The 22997-nt window shown below is 36.2% G+C and overlaps 2 protein-coding genes across 3 annotated transcripts in view; one reads left to right on the top strand and one right to left on the bottom strand.

The window, feature by feature from the left end:
- The window catches only part of eif3ba (eukaryotic translation initiation factor 3, subunit Ba), a 179154-nt gene that overhangs the window by 20718 nt on the left and 135439 nt on the right, over positions 1-22997 (bottom strand). The window lies entirely within an intron of this gene.
- Positions 1-22997, top strand: part of ttyh3a (tweety family member 3a) — a 70576-nt gene that overhangs the window by 35663 nt on the left and 11916 nt on the right. For both annotated transcript variants that reach the window (XM_056261664.1, XM_056261663.1), the window contains exons 6-11: positions 1510-1582; positions 2653-2728; positions 9117-9172; positions 13021-13113; positions 14096-14188; positions 15903-16039. In XM_056261664.1, the coding sequence (XP_056117639.1) occupies positions 1510-1582; positions 2653-2728; positions 9117-9172; positions 13021-13113; positions 14096-14188; positions 15903-16039 (528 nt within the window). The remainder of the gene's footprint in view (positions 1-1509; positions 1583-2652; positions 2729-9116; positions 9173-13020; positions 13114-14095; positions 14189-15902; positions 16040-22997) is intronic.

Raw genomic sequence — 22997 nt, 5'->3', positions numbered from 1 at the left:
AACATAAGTAGAAATGATGCAAGTTGATGGCTTTAACCAAAGCACATACCATCAATTAACTGTGTAGCTCACAGTAGGTCTGTCTTTAAAGGTTTATAAGTTATCGTTAAACATTCATTTCTCTATGGAGGTAATTAATGGGATTTTTAAATTTGGGACCTGGCTGTAGCACGCTATACTAAAAGAATAAACATATTTATAGTTAACTCATGTTGCTCATCTACCTTTTGAAACAGCCTTCGTGTCAGGAGCTTTCTGTTTAGGTATTTAGCCTGAAACCAGGTTTTGAAACAGAGCTATTGTCTGTGTTACGTTAGACCGAGAGTCCATCTCTGGCTGGATGGTCACTTTCTGTTGTATGTTTGTTTCTTGTAGGTACACCGGAGTACCTCAGGTGCACGGTGTGGGACCAATCATGTTTTGTCATTTAGTAGATTGTGCAAAACAATTCCACTAGCCCTGCCAGAAAACACGGATAGAGCCGTCTTATTGGCCACTGATAACCTGCCGTTTCTTAAAGAAGGGAGCAGTGCATTGTTTCCCCAGGCTAGAGCTCACATTAAAGCCTGGCGTGTCTATCCTGTAGCTGGCTTACCGATTTCCTCTGGCTCGTCTTGTCCATTATATGTTCAGACATTTAACATTTTGCATTCACATTATATAGCAAAAAAGCCTGTTTGACTTGAGGCCGTGTCAGAAGGTAAATGTCAGGATATTGATTTGCTCAGTAATAAAAGTTGCTACTTGCTAAAATCACGACATCTTGGGGTTGCTATAGTTCACTCCTGACTTAAGGCAATTCATGATACCAAGATACCATCCTTCTGTTTGATTTGGCCTTCATTTAAAGGAACAGATGGAGCCATAATGTTCCTTAATGTACGTTTAATTAATCACACAAAAATCCATTCGATATCTGTTTTTTTCTTGAAGACAACTTTAGAATTTTATACTGCAAATTGTCATTTTTGTTCAGAATTTTTGTTTAAAATATGTAAACATCCATAAGAAAAATATCCTTATTTAAGATATTAAATATTTCAGATATAAAAGATATGAGTTTTTAGATAAGTATTTAGTTAAGTACTAAATAATATTAATAAAGTACATAATACTATTTATTATTTCACTTTATTAATATTATTTAATACTATAAATTATTTTTATTATTCATTTGTCTACTATTCTGGAATATGTTATATATGCTCAGAAATGGCCTTTAGACGTGAAGATGAGCAGATGTTTTGGTTGTATTACACAAAGATGATACTCATAACAAGCTATATGGATGATGGCAATAAATGTGTGGTTAATCCCACTGCTGTAATCCCGTAATTTTACCACCATTAAATTCTTATCATATTTGAAAGTAATAGAAATTGTTGTGGGATGAAGGGTTTTCCCCAGCTGAAATAACCCTTTGAGGGGTTTCCAACCGTTTAAATGTTCATAACATGTATTAAGTGTTTATAATGATGGCTGAGATAATCATTATCTTTGTTCTCTCAGGGTGTGTTTTCTGGGTGTGTTGGCGCTAGTGATCAGCTGGGGCTCACTGGGTCTGGAACTGACTGTCTCCTCGGTGAGTGTCTCCATGGCAACACTACTTCACACAGAGGCAGGACAGTATTGTACTGATGCTTCTTATGATCTCTCCTGCACAAGCTTGAATTATATCTGTGGAATTAACTAAAGCAGACAGTAGTAGTTTATCTCTGATTAGGAGCCTGTTTAGCACAGTTAATACCCTATTACTGCTTTGAAGGGGAGATATCATGCCTTTTTTTTTTTTTTTGGTAGATGTATTATAAAAGGTGCAGAGTCCCACATTTTTGCACGTTAAAAAATAAATACGACCGTACGTTGTCAATCACGTTTACACACTGCCTCCGAAACTTTCGTCCGTCATAAAAAAAAATTCAGATCGGGTTCGATTTCCTGTGTTTTTTGCATCTGTAGCAAGCGTTTTGAGAAGTGTTTTGACAGTTCAGAGCCACCTAATGACGAATACGAAAAAACGCACACACAAATTTCGGACTCAGTGTGCAAGGACCTTAACACTCACAATGCAAAACTTCCTCCACAGTCCACACCGGACATTAATAGAGATTACCATGGCTGGGACGTCAGAACCATTAGTGTCACATGATCCTTCAGAAATGAGTCTAATATGACAATTTACTGCTCAAGAAACATTTCCTATTACGCTGTGAAAAATGATGTGATCAATAAGTTATGACAACATATGTTTTTACATTGCTTAAACTCATCAAAATAAGTTTTCATAACTTATACAAGATTCAGCTCATTTTTTGAAGTTTTACTGTGATTGTCAGTTTAATGTCATTTTTCATTTTCATTCACACCAAGTTTAAGGTACTTACAAATTTAAGGCAGAAACTTTTTTCTTTTTTTTTCTTTACAGTGTTTCAATGTTGAAAACAATTGTGCTGCTTAATATTTTTGTGAGAACTGTGATAAAGAAAGGTCAGGAAACTTTAAAAGAACAGTGTTTATTTGAAATAGAAATCTGTCAGTTTTGATTAACTTAATGAATAAACTAAGGCGATTAATAAGGCGAAAATTAGGCGAAAATAGCATGCTATAAAATGTAGAATATACTCATTTAATTGCTTTTCTCTCTCATTGTAGGGCTTCAGTGACTTCTGTGCGGCACCTGACATGTACATTACCAAGGTGTCAGAGCAGTACTCCCTTATCAAAAAAGGTACGTTTTATTCCACTCCAGTTCTCTTTAACGTTTTCTTTCTTCCACCTCCTGCTGATTTGTGAGTAAGGCGCTTAATCTAGCAGGTGTTATTGTGAATCACTCGCGAGTCTGTCTGGATATAGACCGTCCTACACCTCCTGACGGAGGAGCGTGTTCTCTGAGGAGTGAACAGTCACATAGGCTTTCATTTCCTGTTGGCTCAGAGAGGAAGCGTTCCATCTGACTTTCTCTTCCTCACTTTATCAGCATTACTCAACACAGCAGTTCCTCTTCAAAGTGACCTTATTATCCACAGGAGGCTGGTTGCTCTCAGTAAATCAGTGGGAAGAGACAACTGTGTGTGTGTTTTATCCACTAGCCTGTCTTTGTTTTGCGTGTCCAAGCCCTTCCTCTTTGGGTGGCCGGAGCGAGATCATACATTCTGGTCAAGCCTAATCGAGGTGGACTCAGGGTACGGCCCATTGGAAAATGGTCTTCCTGTGACTTATTCCCTGGAAAGGAAGCGTTTTCACTGGCTTGAACATGTGTGAATCCTATTAAAGAGGACCTATTATGCTGCTTTACATTTTCAACTTTCTTTAGTGTGTAATGTTACTGTTTGAGTATGAAAAAGGTCTGCAAAGTTATGGCGCTTTTCCACTGCATAGTACGGCACGGTTCGGTATGGCACGCTTTGGCGCTTTTCCACTGCATGGTACGGTACGGCTCGGCTCGGCTCGGTACGGCTCACTTGTGGCGCTTTTCCACTGCATGGTACGGCATGGTACGGCTCGCTTTGGCTCGCTTTAAATGGTACCACCTCTGTCGAGGTTCCAAGCGTACCGTACCGATACTAAAATATGACGTGAACACACTGCAGATCACTGATTGGTCAGACAGAATAGTCACTACCAGCGTCATTGTATTTGCGAGACATCAAACCCGCTAGATTTAAATAGCCAGTAACAGCCACCGCTGTTCTTCACAAAGAACCGGCAAAAGTAATGATTATGAATATGTAAAATATAGCTAGGAGATATTTTAATTGCTTATTAATAAACAAGTGTTTTCTTTGTCGGCTAAAATGAAGTTGACGATGCTGACTCGCGATCTTCAGTAGCCTAGTGAACGCGCCAGAGAGAAATGCACATTTCATAAGGATTGCATAAGCAGAGAGCAGTCTGTAGTCTGTTTTCTTTCGTTTTGAATTGTTCTGTTTAAAAGTAGACATGTGAGGCAAGTAAGCTACCTTATATACTGAGTTTCGGTTCATTTATGAGACGAGCTCCAGTTCACACGGCGGCGCCTCCGTTTCCTATCTATCGTCTGCTATATTTACTACTTCCTTTATTTATTAAATCCAGGCAATTGGTTGATAAAACATTGATTAAAATTAAGATACAATTAATACAAAACGAAATTCAGGTTAAAGAAAGGTTTTGTGCTTTTCTGTTGGATGTGTAAGTGAAAGTTTTAAAGCATCTTTTAGTGCCGCTTTCAGAGCGCTCACGCCCGTAACGGAGAACACGTCCGTAACATTGTTTTTTCCTCATAAATGCGAACGCGAAAAATAAAATAAAATGAATATTTTATGTACTGTGGAGACTGAGAGCCAACCCTTCTTCATCCGGTGGGTATTTGGTTTGCGCAGTGTAATTCACATAATCACTAAAAAATATTTAGCCTCCCAAGTTTTTGTTTTTTTTAAGCAATCAGAAATCCGAGGGCACTGCTATAATCCCACCCACTTTGAAGCGGTACTAACTGCAGTGGAAAACCAAATCGAGCTAAAGCGAACCGAGCCGTGCTGAGCCGAGTCGTACCACGCAGTGGAAAAGCGAAGCGAGCCGAACCGTGCCGTGCCGAGCCGAACCGTACTGAGCCATACCGAGCCGTACCAGCATTGGAAAAGCGCCATTACAGTCACTCCAAACTTTTTCTGAACTCCCTCAAACGCCTCGATTGTAATTCGATTGACTTTTCTTCTAGGAACGTACACATCACAATATTCCTCATTTAAACAATTCCCTGCCACAAAAAAAGTGCAAGGCCTGGCTGAATTGCATTAGTAGTGTTTTGAAACTCAGTTATTGTAAGGGGCGTGACATTTCTGAAATACGCTTGAAGCGACTGACCAATCACAACACACTGGTCCAGACAGCCAATCAGAGTACACTGAGCTTTTCAGAAGGAGGGGCTTCATAGATTCAGGAACTAAACGGAGCGTTACTGTCAGACTGGGAAGAGAGGTGCTGCAACAATGTATTTTAAATATTCAAGCATGAACACCTATTCTAGTAGACCCAAAGACAAAAGCAAGACTTTGTGAAAGTGGCATAATATGGCATCTTTAAATGCTTTTAAATGGGTTCCGTTATGTTGGAGCTATTGTCATTAAGATGCAGAGGTGCAGACTCCTAGCATTTGTGCTTCGCAGTAAGCAGAAGTGTAATAATGAATGCATGTGGATCCCGGTATGCTTTAGTGTAGCATTAGCAGGTTCGATATGTCAACTTTGGCCTCTGTTATGATTAATCAATTTGTTAGTCGGCTGTGAAGAGAAGAGCTACAGCAAAGAGAACTTCTGAAGAACAGAATACAGGAGAGAGATAAGAGGAGAGGAAGAGAAAACCGCTGAAGGATGTGGATGATAAACCGTGTGACTCTCAGCTTCACACACCCATGAAATTGTCTCTCTTCTGGGCTCTATTTTTATCTTTGTTCTTCCTATCTTCAGTCTTTCTCTCATTTGCTCTAAATAACTCCTTAAAGGGATAGATCACCCAAAATTGAACATTGTGCTGTTATTTACTCACCCTGATGCAATATTCAATTTGTAATTTGTTTGGGTCGGTGGAATTAAAAAGAATTAAGTTTCTGTTTTACCCAGACTTTTTTGTCTAACCCAGTTCATAGTGTCCATGTGCAGTTAAGCACCAAAAATTCATAAGTGCTCCATGTGACGTGCACTATGTTCTCAAGGCCCGTTCACATCAAGGATGATTACTATAAAGAGAACGATAAAGATATAGTTAAAGAATTGTGTCATTATAGCTGTGATGTGGACTTCACTGAGGAACGATATCATTTGAATCATTTTCATAACTATTTGATCCAGTTGATGAGCCAATCAGAATCCATCCTGCTGTAAACAAGCTCGCACATTTAAGAGGAAAGACAAGCACGCGCTTAGAATAAACAGAACGATATAGTCCACTGGTGTGGATGCTAATATAGTTATGATGGTTATCTTTATATTTATGATAGTTTTAATTAACAACAACACTGCTTCAAAAGAATTAAGACATCAGACTTTAGCTCACACCTTTGCACAAGTTACGTCCCTTTAGTCCAGAAAAAGATTTGGAGCAGTGATTCAGCCGGAAGCATTAATGGCTGTATATGGAATCCACAGAGGAAAAGTGATCAGTGAAGCTTTGAGTGTGTCCCCTCTGGCCATCACTGTCCTAGACTCATGAGTCATTCTACTGCGTTACCCCAGAATAGAACCGAGACTTCTCTGTACTTACAAACAGCACGCATGTCCCTGTGCCATCATGGGTCTGCCTTCTGTGAGGAAAGCCTCTATGTATTCCAGCATGTCTTCTGTGCTGTGGTGTATAATACACAGTCTAGTCGTTAACAGACGTTTTAGACTTTTATGCAATAATTAAAATCTAGCAAACTTTTTGTATATTATTATGACTGAACACATAACGCATGCACATGACAAGACTATAACTGTATCATTTTCAAAAAAGTTTGCGTTTTCAGGCACCCAAATGTAACAGTTTTCTGTTTTCTGTCGTTCAAATTGCCCCTTAGACTGAATGCTTTTGCTACTTCAATATGTAAATCACCTGTTTTTATTGGCTAACCAATAATAATTCACATCGTTGCTCCCAAGGGTGTCACAATGTTTATCCTCATCGCATGTGACGTTCATTCAATGTTGATTTCAAACCCAGAAGATGAAAATGGTCCAAAGATGTCTCTACTTTTTAAAGGGAAAGTGTTTAATTTAATGCTATAATTGTCTTCCGTGATGTACACGGTTTAGTCATCTGATAACGTCTCAGAAGAAAAGCAGTGAAACCCTTCATAAAGAAGATCTGCCATGTTTCCTGTCTTGCATGAATCAGGATCTTTTACAGCCTGCAGTCATCGCAGCGTGAGTGGGATTTAAAGCTCAGCCTCCTCTCAGAACCGTTTTGGAAGTCACTCCATTGCCTTTGTTTCATAAAGGGATCACCAGTCAACCAATATTGCGTCCAATTACTGGAGGTCATTCACGCATGACATGTGAGACTATGGGGCCCTGACACACAGCCTGAATACTATTACAACCTATAAATCCAGCCATGAACTACACTATAAACCAGTGGCGCTCACTTCAGCCTTTTGTATACAGCCATCCATGGATAGAATGGAGAGGCCACTTTATTCCCCTCATTATTGCTGTAATTATACCGTTTATATGCAATCAGGGAGGCCGGTTATATGCGATGGGAGAATTTGCTTGTTCATAAGCAGGTTTTACAGACACCACTGCTGGCACTTTTCCCTGTGACCGCTGCCATGCGCTTGTCCACGTGTGTAATGATAGTGATGAAAGCATCACTCCTCCTCAACAAACCCACATGCTCTGACGCATGTGTCTGTTTTTGATTCTCATTCACGCAACCCTCTGCAAGCTGCGTATGAAGATGGCCCAAGACTCCATCTGCGTTGGCGTGTGGAGGTTTATGAGAGGACTGTGTGAATTAGTATTTCCTGTGCAGAAATAGAAAAGGTTTTGTTTTGTTTTTTAACCCTGCAGTCTACATCTTCACTGCACTGTTCATCATTACAGTCACATGTCAGATTCATTGCTCAAAGGTTTTGGGTCAGTAAAATATATATATATACATTAAAAAAATTACATTAAACAGTACAGCTGTTTTCAACATTGATAATTAGAAATGTTTCTTGAGCAGCGAATTGGCATACAAATTCCATATTATGGGAATCGAACCTACGACCTTGGTGTTACTAGTGTCAAGCTGAACTGTTTGAGGTACTAACCCTAGTGCTTCTTTTAGGAGGTCTTCAGGTCTCGTCTTTCTTTCAGTCCTCCTTCAAATGTGTGATTGTGATTTTTCTTCACCTTTGCTAAAAGTAGTAGCTGCATTAAGCTGTCTGCTGTCAGAAGCTTCGCTCCTTTTCTACCATCCCAACACGTTACACTCTGTCATATTTGGTAGCAGTTTACATTCACACTTATAATATCACTAACCATTACTGAAACACATTTACTGACAAGCATATGCAATTATTAATGTCCAGTTGAGTGAGATCTGAACTTGCAACCTACTGCACCCGAGTTATTCTTGAGCACCCCTAAGACTGAAAGCCTACATTTATTCAATATTTTGGCTATTTTTTAATGCTTTAAGCTTCCAATAAGAGTGTTCTCAGCTTAATTTTAACATGTTTTAGTATGTCTAAATCCGTTCCACAGATTTTCCTCTAATATCGGTGCAAAAAAAATCGGGTCTAGGATTAGTTATTGATTCTTTTGCATTGAATGGAAAATTGTCCTCAACCAAGATAAGCCTAACATATAATTTCTCTTCTGTAGAGTGAGGCAGTCGTGGTCTGAATCTAAATTGGCTCGTGGTTGGAAATATAGCTATTCAAATACCTGATATGTCTGCTGTGGCCTCTCTGAGGTCAGCAAATGATAGTGTGGCAGTGTGAGTTCATCTGCTTAGGGCGGATGTGAAACGGAAAGAAATGAGAATATTTTTAGCTTGTTGCAGGTTTGTAATGACTTAGTGCTTGTGGAATAAAGTCACAATTGTTTGTTTTTACCATGAAGTCCAAATTGACAATTCTGAAGGATTATATTTTTTAACTTAAAAAAAAATCTTTCGTCAAAACTTCACCTCCCTCTTTCAGCAACATTTCTTCTCTTTTCTGGTGACGTGTTTACTGGCGCTAGGGTGGGACAACCTGTCACTCACATGAGATCGACCAATAGCAAACAACAATCCTCCAAACAATTCCCCATTGACAAAATCAAGTCCCGCCCTACATTTTTCTTGTTTGAAGTGCCGTTTCAATTGGAAAGTAAAAAAACTTCTGTTTCATGTCGAATTTTAATAAGAAGTTTGTAGAGGCAAGCAAATGGAAAAACACTGCCATGAGTGGAACTTAATCTAAATGTTAAATGCTGATTTCTTCATACCTAACATCTCTCTCTCTCTCTCTCTCTCTCTCTCTCTCTCTCTCTCTCTCTCTCTCTCTCTCTCTCTCTCTCTCTCTCTCTCTCTCTCTCTCTCTCTCTCTCTCTCTCTCTGTCTCTCTCTCTCTCTCTCTCTCTCTCTCTCTCTCTCTCTCTCTCTCTCTCACTCTCTCTCCACAGATATCCTGCAGTATTACCTCACATGTAACGTGGGTCAGATCAACCCCTACCAACAGGTAACCATAGATATTAAACTATCCGTTTAATTCTTTGATTCAGATTTTCTCTATGAACTAAATCCCTGACCTTCAAACCTCTGAGAGATGTCCTCAAGAATGTATATTGGCTCTGTTCCAAACCCTAGTGAGCTTCCTAACTAGACAAATTTGGTATTTTAGGCACATTCCCAATGCAAAGGCTTTTGAGAACTGTAAAGTTAAACACCCATATAGATTCCTCTTTTGGCTTAACTCTAACACAGCATTACTGGTCTGGTTCAAGGAAAAGGTGTGACAATTTTTTTTTTTTTTTTTTTAGTAATTCAAAATTATAATTTTGTTGTTTAAATATTGAGCAAATATGAAGTCTTATTTTAGTATTATGTTCTGTTATTTATCAATATTTTTGAATAAGTATTATAATTATCTATTTATCTGTAACTTATTTTTATTTAACTTTTAGTAATTGGTCAAATTTAGTAAATTTTTAGGTTTTTCATCTGATATTTATATTTTTAATTGATTTCAGCTTTAATTCAGTTACTGAAACCGATTTTGAATAGTTTTAGTTAACAATACCATCACTGATACTCTGGGAGAATTAACTTAGTCCTGTGGACGTAACGTGAGGGGTGAGGGACCATTAATATTGTTTCTGTAAAGAGTTTGATTTCATTGTGTTAAGGAAGCTGCCTTAGATGGTAGTTGCCAGTGTAAACAATAGACAGCGAGGCATCTCACTGGTCTTTGGAAGACAGCCAATCTTCTCCCTCCTCTCACTCACACGCCCCCTGCTTCGTTTGTCCCTGTACATTAGCATTCTCCTCGTAGCGAGAGCTCGATGGAAATGTGTGTTCCTTTGGCTTCCTGCCTCTCCCTTTAGTTAATGAAGTCCTTCTCCAAGTCTTTATTTGACTAATGCATGTGTATAATTCAAACAAATCACAGCTCTTAACTGATCATGATTGATGGATTATGTCAGTGACAGCTCCATTGTCTTGATATCACTTAATTTGAATGAAGGCTAATGTCCATATGGAGATTGAGCGTTGTACTTTGTCAGCTGATGCCTCTAAATGGAGTTCCTCCAGTTCTCATGCAGCATACAGATGAACTCTGCCTGATTCACATCTGAGACTGCAAATAAGTGAAATGGATATTGATTTTAGGCTTAAAAAGTCATCCAGGAACATTTAAAGAGACATGTTGAAGAATCTGCAACCAATTGAATGCTTTATAGTTCAAACAACAGAGCTACTTTACTATCTACTGTCAGGTACCTTCTAAGGGGCTGTTCACACCACACATGTTCTTGTTTTAAAATAACTACACTGTAAAAAAAAAGTTGTTGCTTAACTTCTTTTGATGAGTTAAAGCAATGTAAAAACATATGTTGTCATAACTTATTGATCATATAATTTTTCCAGTGTTTTTCTGTAATTTCCTTATCCTTAATGGATGTGCACTACTATTTAAAAGTTTAGAGTCTGTATGATTCGCTTAATGTTTTTAAAATAAGTCTCTTATACTCACCACAGTAAAAACGGCAATATTCTAGAATATTGCAATTGAAATAATGATATTTTCTATTTTAATATATTTTAAAATGTAATTTATTCCTGTGATGGCAAAGCTGAATTTTCAGATTTTTTTTTTTATTGAAACCATGATAATTTTCTCATTATAACATTAATAGAAACCATTAATAGAAAGTTCAAAATATTTTTTCTTTTCTTTTAAATAGCAAAGTATAATGTTACAAACAATTTCACTATTGATCAATTTATTGTGTCATTTCTGAATAGATTGTAATTTCTATTAAATAAACCCACACTTTTGAACTATGTATGCAATGCTGCCTTAATTTGAGCAACACAAAGTGTATCTTCTAAGGCAGTATAATTTTGGAACAATGTTGGAACAGCGTTTGTTATATTGCTTTTCATAATTCCTGCCCAACTTCCTGCTAGCATCACGCTTTTAAACTTTCGAATTTGCAATCACGTGTACTCTATGCCCGCAAATTATAGGCCTATACACAAAGGAGCTGCTATCAATATGGTATTGAAACCGCATTTGAATGCACTCTCGAATTTGCTATAATGCATTCTCTTTTTATTGGAAGCAGCGGTACTAACCGCACATTTTACAAGATAAGATATTTGTCAATGACCAAATCCTCTGCCGCTGTTTTGTCAGTCATCTCGTCTCACTTTTGTCACGTGAAAAATGAAATCTGACTACCGCTGCGACTCTGGAGCTCGTGCTGTAGAGCATAGCAGAAACTCTGTTTATAATTGGAGCGTCGTTTGTCTAACTGAAGTAAATGGTTTTTATTTCTATAAAAAAGCAAAACGACAGTGGGGGCGGTGCCATGGTGAGCAAATGTAATTGGTGTACGGCCGAACACCGCATAACACCGACAGCCGCAGCAAGCCTACCTTAAGCTTGTCCTAGCTGCTGGCTTTCGTCTTCAGAAGTTAGTTTCTAGTAATGTTGCCCGCACGTAACACTGTAACCAAAAGTCTCCTGTGCGCTCTGTAAAAGAAGGTACTTTCACTGCTTCTTTCTCAGTGGATGTCAGCAAAAAAAAAAATTGTAGAACTGTTGACAGACAAAGCTGACACAGTGGCCATTTGGCATCTCAAATATTCATGTGTTCAAGAACTCTGCTCTTGAAATATTTCATGTATAAAATGTCCTCAATGGCCGGGTGCAAGAGCCTGTACTGGCTTTTGCTGCTGGGTGTAAATGCACTGTTGCATTATGCAAGCAGCTCTGACTCCTGCTGCAGGACTAAGAGTGGAGTGTGCAGTGGTGAATGAACTCGGAGGAAATACTTCTACACTGGGCAGGAAGTGGCAGTTGTACAACCCAGTTAATATTACCTGTCTTATTTTTTGTGTTTTCCATAAAATAACTACGATCAAACAATAACAACGACTGATTAATAATGTGATCGTTTCATTAATTATGCTTAAGGACGTTGTGTAGTGGTTCAACTTGTGTAGCGCTTTTAAATAAAATAAAAAGAACAAAAAGTGTTTTGAATCAGTAATATTAAAAAAATCACATTTGTATGCAGCAAAGATGGATTACATTTTAAAAAATGACAGTAAAAAAAATTATTATTTCTATTTAAAATAAATGCTTTTCTTTTGAACTTTCTATTTCTCAACGAATCCTGAAAAACAATTTATCACAGTTTCCACAAAAATAGTAAGCAGCACAACCGTTTTCAACTTTAGAATAATTTATAATTAGAGAAATGTTTCTTGAGTATCAAATCATCACATTAGAATGATTTCTGAAGGATCATGTGACACTGAAGACTGGAGTAATGATGCTGAAAATTCAGCTTTGACAGCACAGGAATAAATTACATTTAAAATATTATTCCAATAGAAAAGTTATAAAAAAAATTTTTTTAAATCTTACAAACCTCAAAATTTTGAACAAAATTGTCTATGCCAAGCTATACGGGAAGTCTTGTAAATATAGTTATGAGATGTGCGTGTAAATAAGCAATTATGAAAATTACTATTTTTGTTTGTTTTAGTTATTTTTCAACCAATGTCTTTAGTTTAAATTTATTTTTATTCTTATTTGTTGTATGTTTAAGTTTAACAAAAAATATTTTAGATAATAATACTCGTAGTATATATAAAATAAATACTGATTCCTATAATTTCTTTTCCTCTCTGTGCTCTTGTTGTCCAAAAAAATTGAGTAAACTTAAATGCAGAATGTAAATGTTGAAAATTAAAATATAGATTTTTGAATCAAGTTTTTATGAAGAGTAAAAGCTTCTCTATTAGATAACATTTGCACAGATCATATAACTGATTTCTTTTGTCGTCTTGTAGAAGATGTCAGGAAGTCACAAAGCACTGGTGGAAATGCAGGACGATGTGTCAGAACTACTGCGCTCTGCAGTCCGAGAATACCCCAACACAAAGGTGAGCACTCGTGTGTGTGTGTGTGTGTGTGTGTGTGATTCAGAGCATGCATGCAGTATGTACGGCCCATTTCCCACAATTCCTGATACACAAATGTCGTGTGTATGTGTGTTTGTTTTCTCCCCTCCCACTGGGCCTCTGTCATTGTGCAGCATCTGTGTGTGTTCTGGCACAAAGTGATGGCTGACATTCATTCAGTACATGTGAGAAAGAAAGCCGTCCTCTCGCTGGAACACAAGCGTTGAGAGAAAATGCTGAATCAATGGAAATATTTCACCCTTAGAACCAGCTAAAATCTGTTTACCACTGCAGCTTTATACAACTTAGACCTCACACAATACTGAGCCTTGAAAAGAAAGAAAACAAGCCGCTCTTCTTTGACATCCTTCTATGTGAATGTTTTTGTTTGTCATGTGTTTGCTGTTATCATGTGCTTAACTCATAAAAACTGAATAGAGCGTTAAAATTGTGAAATATTTGAAATTGACTATGCTTCTTAATATATACACTAAAAACATTTACTGACCCCAAACCTTTGAACTGTAAAGTAATGTATACTTTATGCTTTTATTCAGCAAGGATACATTAAATTAATCAAGAGACATTTCTATTTCAAATAAATGCTGTTTTTTTTTTCACTTTGTAGTCGTCAAAGTTCACAATTTCCACGAAAATCTTAATCAGCACAACTGTTTTCAACATTGATGATAATAAGAAATGTTTCTTGACCAGCATATATTATAATGATTTCTGAAGGATCATGTGACACTGAAGACTGGAGTAATGATGCTGAAAATTCAGCTTTGCCATCACAGGAATAAATTACATTTTACAATTTATTCTCATAGAAAAGAGTTGTTTTGATATTTCAAAATATTGCTCTTTTACCATATTTTGATCAAATAAATATGCAAGCTTTTGAACAGTAGTGTATACATATATTTTACATTTAGAGTAACCATGTTTTTGTGCCTGTTTTTAGGGAAACCTTGAGCAAATTCAGGGGGGTTTGAACACCACTGAGGTTGGACTGCACCAGCTCACTGCCCTTGTGGACTGCCGCAGTTTGCATATGGTGAGAAAGTGTTTTGTTTTTAGAGTATATGACCACTTTGCACATCCGGTTCCACTCTGACTCAAAGTAAAGCACTGCTTGCCAAGATTTTCACTGTAACCTCAACCTGTGGGCTTCTGTTGACATGAAAAACCAAATGCTTGCAATCCACTCACAAACAAACAAACACTCGTACACACACATGTGTTTCTATCTTCTATCTGCTTTAAACCTCACCAGCACTTACTGCTGCAATCTGGAGCCTGTCCTCTTTTCCAAGATGGAAATATCTGGTATTTCAGGATTCAGCATGACTGGAGTTCCTCCTACTGTGTGGGTGGTCCTGAAAATGCATCTCCTTCCCATGAGGACAGAAAGTAACGGATAAAATCTGGACTTTTGCAAATGTATTATACATTATTAATGGTGTTTTCATACTGCAAAAGCAATAACACCCTTCACAGTCGTCCAAGCCGTACATCTGGGCTGTATGTGGGAGAGTTTGTGCTGGAGATGCAGAACAGTGCCGGCAGTAATTACAAATGGAGCAATTTTGCTGTTAATAATGACGGTAATTTGGAGGAAGGAGACTCTGCCATGTTTCTGATAGCAGCATGTGTAGGGCTGGTTGCAGTTCGGTCAGCATTTATTATTAATAATCCCTGTTTCCCTCTGCAGCATGTGGTGCCATCTATTGCAGGAAGTTCTCAGTTAGAGAGTCTAGCACTGGATGTTATCATATCTTCTGTTTTTATTATTCACATACCCAGCAGAGATAGGCTGGTTTCTGTATCCGTTTTGGTTCATGCAAGCAGTGCTGGGTAGATTACAACTTACAAATTGTGTGTGTATATATATATATATATATATATATACACACACACACACACACATACACACACACACACACACACACACACATACATACACTAGTCAAAATTTGAAGTGGATCAAAACAATTCATCAAAGTTGTCCTAAGAAAAGAACGGGTATTGTTCAAAATTCATGTATAACTTTGATGAAAGGTTTTGATCCACTTCAAATGTTGACAACTGTATATATTCCATTCTTTATCAACTACATGAAGTGAATAAAACATCACAGTATATCAGAGTTCCCCAGACTGGGGTTCATGAAGGAACTGTAGGGGGTTCGTGCAGTTTAATGAAAAGCTGATTATTAAATCATATATTTAAAATAAATCCAAAGCCAGAGTAATACGTAATTAAATGACTTGCTGAGTGATTTCAAATAATAATGAATGTGTTCGACAGGAGTTGATTAGATATGTAATATGCTAATGCTGAGAAAGCGCTTCTTAAAAGTGAAATGGTTTATGTAAATTCAGTGGTCAAATGCTGTGTTTGTGTGGCCTCTCAATTTGTCATGTAATTATAGGCACATGACCAGTGGCTGGTCTGCGTGTGCAATTCAACAAAACTATACGACTTTCTGAACATATATACTGTAAGTGATAGTAAGGCTTTTTAGAAAGGAAAATGTAATAGATGAAGAAAAAAAATAATTAGGGAGGATCAATACATTATGAATGATTCACTGCCATTGTGTGAACAATATTTTCTCAGCATCATGTTATTCAAAACCTTTATGTTACTTTTATGCTTCCACCGATGAAAGAAAGTCAATGATGGCAGTGAGTTAATGACCGAATTTTCATCTGTTTAATAACAGGCAGTTTTTGCGTTTAATGCTGCCTCTGTCTGTTTCTGTGCAGGATTATGTGCAGGCATTGACCGGAGTGTGTTATGATGGGCTGGAGGGTCTGATCTACCTGGTGCTGTTCTCATTCATCACTGCTCTCATGTTCACCTCTGTCATCTGCAGCGTGCCGCACACATGGCATGGCAAAAGGTGAGATCTTTATAAAATATATATATAAGTGGCCCAAGTAATGTTTATCATATTTAATTATAATTTAATAAAATATGCTGATATAATGACAATAATAATAATAGTTTATTTATAGTCAATAATCAATCTGTGTGAATAAGTTGCTAAAGTTGTGTAAATGTTCAGTGATCAGTGATTTCCAACCTTTTTGACTACCACAACAATCATCAAAGGGCCTATACTTTTTTAAGATGTTTGTGATTCACTAGATAAAGATTATGGAAAAGATTTTTACAGTTTCTACCTGATAAAATATTAAATAGCTTGGCATAACTATGAAACGTTTATTCAAAAAAAATTACAGAATTACCCATGGAGTAAGATTTATTCATTTAAATGACTTTCCCATGTCTAGATATCAAATTTTTAAAATTACTAGGGTTTTGTAGACTGTGGGAGCCCTGGTTCTTCAAAGAAAAAAGTTGTTGAGAGGCTAAATTAAAAATTGTTTGTTTGTTTATAGTTGTTTTGTTTTAATGTTTGTTTTATCTCATTTTATTGTCTCATTTTAAATGAGAATAGGTTCTCAGAACATCAAAACCCTTTGTTTGGTGGAAAAGAAATCACCAACCAATAAGCAGTGCTGGGTAGTAAATGTAATGTAATCTGGATTACATAATTCAGTACTTAATTTTTGGAATCTGATTAAGTAATTATTTTCATCTTAAGCTTGTCCCAGACTAAAATGCATGTTTGAGCTGTTTCAACTAAAAGCAACTTGCACTGACGTATCTTAAAATATTCTCTGAGGTTGGTGGTAATTTTTTTTAAGAGTAAAACAAAAAAGTAGATTTTTTTTTTTTATGTATATTGATTTTTTTATATAAAAATATTTGGAAACCCTGATGTGATGTGATATGTAATGCACTTCATGTTGTTGATAACAAAGAAAGGAATATATATTTTTTTCTCTTTGTATTTTTATATTACTAACCACAATTTTTGTCTGTAATTTGGAATCAATTAATTAATAATGTACCCAGCACTGCCAAAAGATATTAACTTTTGTGTAATGTGTCCAGAAGTGGTATTCCAGTGGAACAAACAACCGCTAGTCTCATAGTAACAAACAAGCCAAGCAAAAAGTGAAATTGAGGTGCCTGTCTTCCTCAGTGTTATATCTACTTACCATTTTATTATGACAGTATGCATCTGTTAGTGACCTTATGCTATATATTTCTGTATTCATATCACTAATACCACTGTTTTAAAGCATTAAATACGCATTATCTGGCTTGTTTTCTGCTTTACTGTGAAAGGTGCAGTTTTGTTATTGTCTTAAAACTTACTGTTCTTTTCCTATGCATACTTTTGGTATGACACATTCATTCAGTGGAGCATCCTAATTTTTGTAGTTAAATACACTCAAGAGGATTAAACCAAAGATAAAACAACAATGGAAATGGTTAGTGGTATGTGTGTGTGTGTCCGTGGGCATTGTTGCGAAGACTATGGTCAGACACCTCATGTTCCCATCACACTCTTCGGTCAAGAGCAAAACGGAAACAGCTGCCTCGCTCCATCTCTTCCCCCCCTTGTTCCTTCCTTTTAAGCGCTCTGTGTGGGAATCGCTCACATCTTCCTCCCGTAATTACTCCTCCCAAATGTAATAATTCCCCGGCCTAGACCCATGCAGTTGCTCTGCCAGGACAGGCTTGCATCAGGCAAACAGGATTACACTGGGAGAGATAGAAAAGACAAAGATGCCAGCTTAGGCACATTATGTAATTATCATCACACTCATAAGTGTACGTCTCATGATACACAGCTATTCACACTACCTCTTCATTATAGATAATTAGCCGTTTCTGAATATGAGTTTAGGCAGGCTGTGGCAAGCAGTGCAGTGTCGAGGTAGAAACTGTACGGAGTGTTGGGAAAAGTCGCTGCATGCGTTTTTATATTCAAATAACTTTTTGTCAGCATTAAAGGTGCACTTAGACATTTTTTTTCCTGATTAAAAAAATGTTAGTCCTTTTTTTTAACAATAAAAAAGCTTAAAATTATTTGCAGTCACATTAGTAGCATAATAAAAACGATTTTATTAAAACAACGGATGCACGATATATCGGCCACCATATCGGTATCGGCCATTATATGTTCATTTTTAATGTTATCGTTATCGGCCCGATAAAAAAATTTGGTCTATATTAAAGCCGATAAATAATGGATTATTTCTTTTAGCTGAGACAATTCAGATGTGCACTGATCGCCATGATGTTATTGAAATGCTTGAAATATTATTGGAATCACTTTGAAAAGGAAAGTACAGTTAAGTGCAACATGTGTAGAGCAAGTCTGTCATATAGGCTTCATAACATTGTAATGAGAACATCCTTATAATTGTGTGCTTGGGACATTAGTGAGACTTTTGTTTTTGTAATCAGGCTCTCAAAAACTATATCATAATTTGGATTTAGATTTATCGGCCAATATATCGGTTATCGGCATTCAAATTTAACCCTCTGGGGTCTGAGGTGTTTTCAGGGTCCTTGAGATGTTTTGGTATGCTCTGACATTTCTGCTTTTTTCAGTTGCTTATAAACATATTAATGGCACAGGTGAAATTACACTCTATATAGCACACACGGGGCTACCATAATATGTGAACAACATGTTAATACATGTTTGTATTTTTGAGAGAATATTGTTTATGCGTGGTTATTGAAAAAAATAAAAAATAAAGTTTCTAATATAAGGCCACAAATAACATACGAAATATCTGTCCACAAGACTTTTGACTAGTGGATGTTGTCGCCTAGAGTTTTTGCTTCGAATTGATCTGAAAATCATTCTGCCTAATCATTCACATAAAACAATAGATTGTTTTAAATTGTGAAAAACATTTTTTTGTTTGCAAAGGCAATATGCGGATGGGCGGAACGGCCCAACCCCCTCATGAATAATTAGGCAGTTCTCACCTGAGCAGACTGCATACTAATGAGCCTTTCATTCAGTGGTGTCACACAAGAAAGAATGCAAGGGCAATATATATATATATATATATATATATATATATATATATATATATATATAAATATATATAAATATAAATAAATATGTATACACACACACACACACACACACACACACACATATATATATATATATATATATATATATATACACTACCGTTCAAAAGTTTGGGGTCAGTGAGAATTTTATTTTTATTTTTTGGAGGAAAGAAATCAATACTTTTATTTATCAAGGAATAAATAATTTGATCGAAAGTGACAGTAAAGACATTTATAATGTTACAAAAGATTCTAACCCTAACCCTATTAATCAAAGAATCCTAAAAAAAAAAAAAAAAAAAAAAAAAACTGTACAACTGACAGACCAACAACTGTTTCAACATTGATAATAACAATAAATGTTTCTTGAGCATCAAATCCTCATATTATACTGATTTGTGAAGGAGACTGAAGACTGACACTGGTGATGCTGAAAATTCAGCTTTGATCACAGGAATAAATTACACTTTACTATATATTCACACAGAAAACAGCTGATTTACACTGGAATAATATTTAATACTATAACTGATTTTTGTTGTATTTTTAATCAAATAAGCGCAGCCATGGTTAGCAGAAGAGAATTCTTTTAAAAGTATTTAAAATCGTACCGACCCCAAACTTTTGAACGGTAGTGTGTATATATATATACAAACAATCAAAATATAAATGAAAGCCAAAAGCACATTTTTAGTCACACCTTTTAGCCATCCACATACCATTTTTAGCCATCCACCGCGGTAAAAATAAACCAGTCGCATTTCAAAGTCGTTCGCGAAACGACCGCCAGGTGGCGCAAAGGGACATTTAGCAAAACGTAAGTGGGGCTAATGTCTGTAGCCTAAGGATGAAATACTACAAGTTATGGTAATTTCCAAATAAGCCTACAACAAACATTTATAGCCTACTCCGTAATTGTTGGTCATACAGATAAGATATAATCTTTTAAAACTGTAAAAGGCTAAAGTATAGGCCTACACTCACAGGCTAAATGAAAAAATCGCTCATGTGAGAAAAAGACGTTTGGGTATTTCTCAGTGAGAAAATTCATAGCCGAGCGGTAGGGTTCATCATCAAGATGACACGGGTTCAAATCCTGCACAAACAAGGTCTGCTGTAAATTTTATATTTATTTAGATTTGTCTAGCTCTAAAACTCTGTTACACCATACAGTTTTTTTTGCTTATATTTATAAAATACAATTATCATGCATTTCCATTTTACACTAAGGAACAAAATAGTATCCAACAGAACGACTTTGCATCTGTATAATAATAGGCTACCAATCGTAATTTCAAAAGCAGTTCTGTAAAAAAAATAATTATATATAGCCTATATATATATATATATATATATATATATATATATATATATGAATATAAATATATATATATATATATATATATATATATATATATATATATTAATATAAATATATATATATAAAAAATGAATATATATATATATATATATATATATTTTTTTTTTTTTTTTTCAGGGCTGCCAACTCTCACGCATTGAGCGTGAGAGTAGGCTACTCACGCAATTGACCCAAATCTCACGCTCTCACGCCACACCCCCGATTTCTCCCGCTGAAGTGTCAACCCGGTCGGTCAAATTCCTAAAAGATATAGTTTATCTATAGATCTACCTGTTGAGCCACTCGTGATCGACTAGTTATACCGCAAATTAGTTAAAATATCCTGTAATCTACCTAGAGCGAGCGTGCATGCGAGACAGATATTGTGCTCCAAACCATGCGCGCGCATGGCAGAGAGGTCTGTTCCCTACAACCTAGAGTTTTTAAAAACATGGTTTTAAGTAAAGTGTGATTTGCCAGGGGGGACTAGGATTTCCTTCTGGTCTAAACATCCCTGCTTCTGCAGAATTATTTTAATCCCCCCCGTAATTTTTTGGTCATACAGATAAGAGTAGCCTAGAGTAGCTTATCGTTCAAAACTGTAAACTTGTATTCATATAGGCTAACTACAAAATCAGTATATCTGTAGTCTCTGTCTTCGGGAACTGCGCGTCACAAAAAATGAACCGAAAGGCACTTCAGCTCAGTCACGATAAGAAATCGGCTATGTCTAAAGCCTTTAAATGTCTAAATATTTAGGCTAATAAATGTTATCTGATTGTGTAGGCTAATCCATATGAAAACGAGAGGTAGGCCTACAGAGGATCTACTCAAACATGCAATGTAAGCGCTTCCCAATGAGAAAATGACAAGACAAGGGTGAAAATCTCGCTCTAATTAAATGTAGGCTAAATCGCCCTGAATTAAAATGTAAAAACAGATCAAATAAAATGTTGCGATATTGTTTCATTTAAGTTCATAATTATTCTATAAATGTTATTTAATTTAGCAGCATTACCACGAAGCACCGTGTTTCGATATTTATTTGAAAAATACAAAATAAAATAAAAACTTAATTCACAAATTGCATGCCTTCTAAGGATCCAAAGATCCCTGTAGAATTTAATATTGAGTTGAACATTTTGTTCATGACAACAAATTAACATGCGTTTTTTCAGATTATATTTAGTTTTGCTTGGAAAAAGCTGGCCCAAACCAGTTTTATTTAATCAATTATTGAAATAATGAAATATTTAGTAATAAACTTTTGTGACAGAAATATCACTAGGCTACATGTAACTTAAATCATTTAATTCCTTCATTATCAACACTGTCTAGAATAGCGATTTAAGTGTAAATTGCGACTTCTCTTTGTGTTAAGTCAGCCTCAGACTCCGATAGCCTGTGGGGGGTTGGAGGGACAGTTGCTGGACAAAGGTGTTAATGTTCCTCTTTCATATGGAGAGTGTCGGATAGCCAGCCTGATGAGCAGGCAAAATTATTGTAAGGATAAATCTGTGTCCAAATGTAGACCCCATATCTTATTAAATTATAAATATTGTAGTTTATTTATTGTAGCCTATTTAAAGTTTTTTTCACACAAAATTTCAATTGAAGTTATTGTAAGGTGAATTCAACAAGGCATGCTGTGTCTTTGAAGCAACAATTAAAGGTTAAATAATTTTTTCGTGATTTCTATGGCTGACACGCAGCGACATATACAGTATTATCAGCTGTATGATGTGTTTTTACCCTGAAATGTTTAATTTCGAGAGAGAGACCCGCGCGCGCAGCGAGGGAGACTAAATAAACTTGTTAAAAAGAGATCCAGCGCGAGAGAGGCAAAGAGAAACGCATGTTTTTAATTTAATTATGTTTCTTTGGACAATTTTCGTTTTGTACTGTTTTAATTGTTTAATTTAGCTGTAATTTCTTTGGCAATACAAATTTAAAATGTCGCAAGAATAAGATTAGCCTAGTGTTTCTTATTTTGCATCGCAAAAGAAATAAACTCTAAACCCGATGCAACCCTGTTTTAAATTAAAAAATTTAAACCTTGAAATGTTCGAACTTGGTTTCAAACTTAAGTAATTTTAGTGTTCTTTTACATTACACAATAATTTAGCAGACTAAAGACGAGCTTCTTCATTTTCATTTTCTGATGCAATCGGCTGACAATCTTCCTTCATCAGTTTTTGTCGTTTGTGCAGCGGCTGCGGTTCTACAGGAATGTAGCAAATTTATGTTGTAATGATAATCAAACAAAACTCTTGACTTTAAATAAGTAAACAGATATAAACAGTTACCTATTTAAGCATCAAGGTGGGAAAATATAAACGCTGTAGGACAACATCGGTTAACAACATGTAGGCCTAGGCTACATTGAGATTCGATCTTGGGTGGTTTGAAGGTCCTCGTAGCTCGTGTTGTTGCGTTGATCACTGAGCTACCGTCTGTACGCTGATAACGTTGTAAAGCCTCATTGATGTAGCCTAAATGTTTTTATTGCAATGTTTTATGTTGAAATGTTTTCATTATTTATTCA

The sequence above is a fragment of the Rhinichthys klamathensis genome, unplaced genomic scaffold (genome assembly GCF_029890125.1).
Source record: "Rhinichthys klamathensis goyatoka isolate OS25496 unplaced genomic scaffold, OSU_Roscu_1.1 h1tg000184l_1, whole genome shotgun sequence".
NCBI classification, from domain to species: Eukaryota; Metazoa; Chordata; class Actinopteri; order Cypriniformes; family Leuciscidae; genus Rhinichthys; species Rhinichthys klamathensis.
This window is presented reverse-complemented; position numbering and strand designations above follow the sequence as displayed.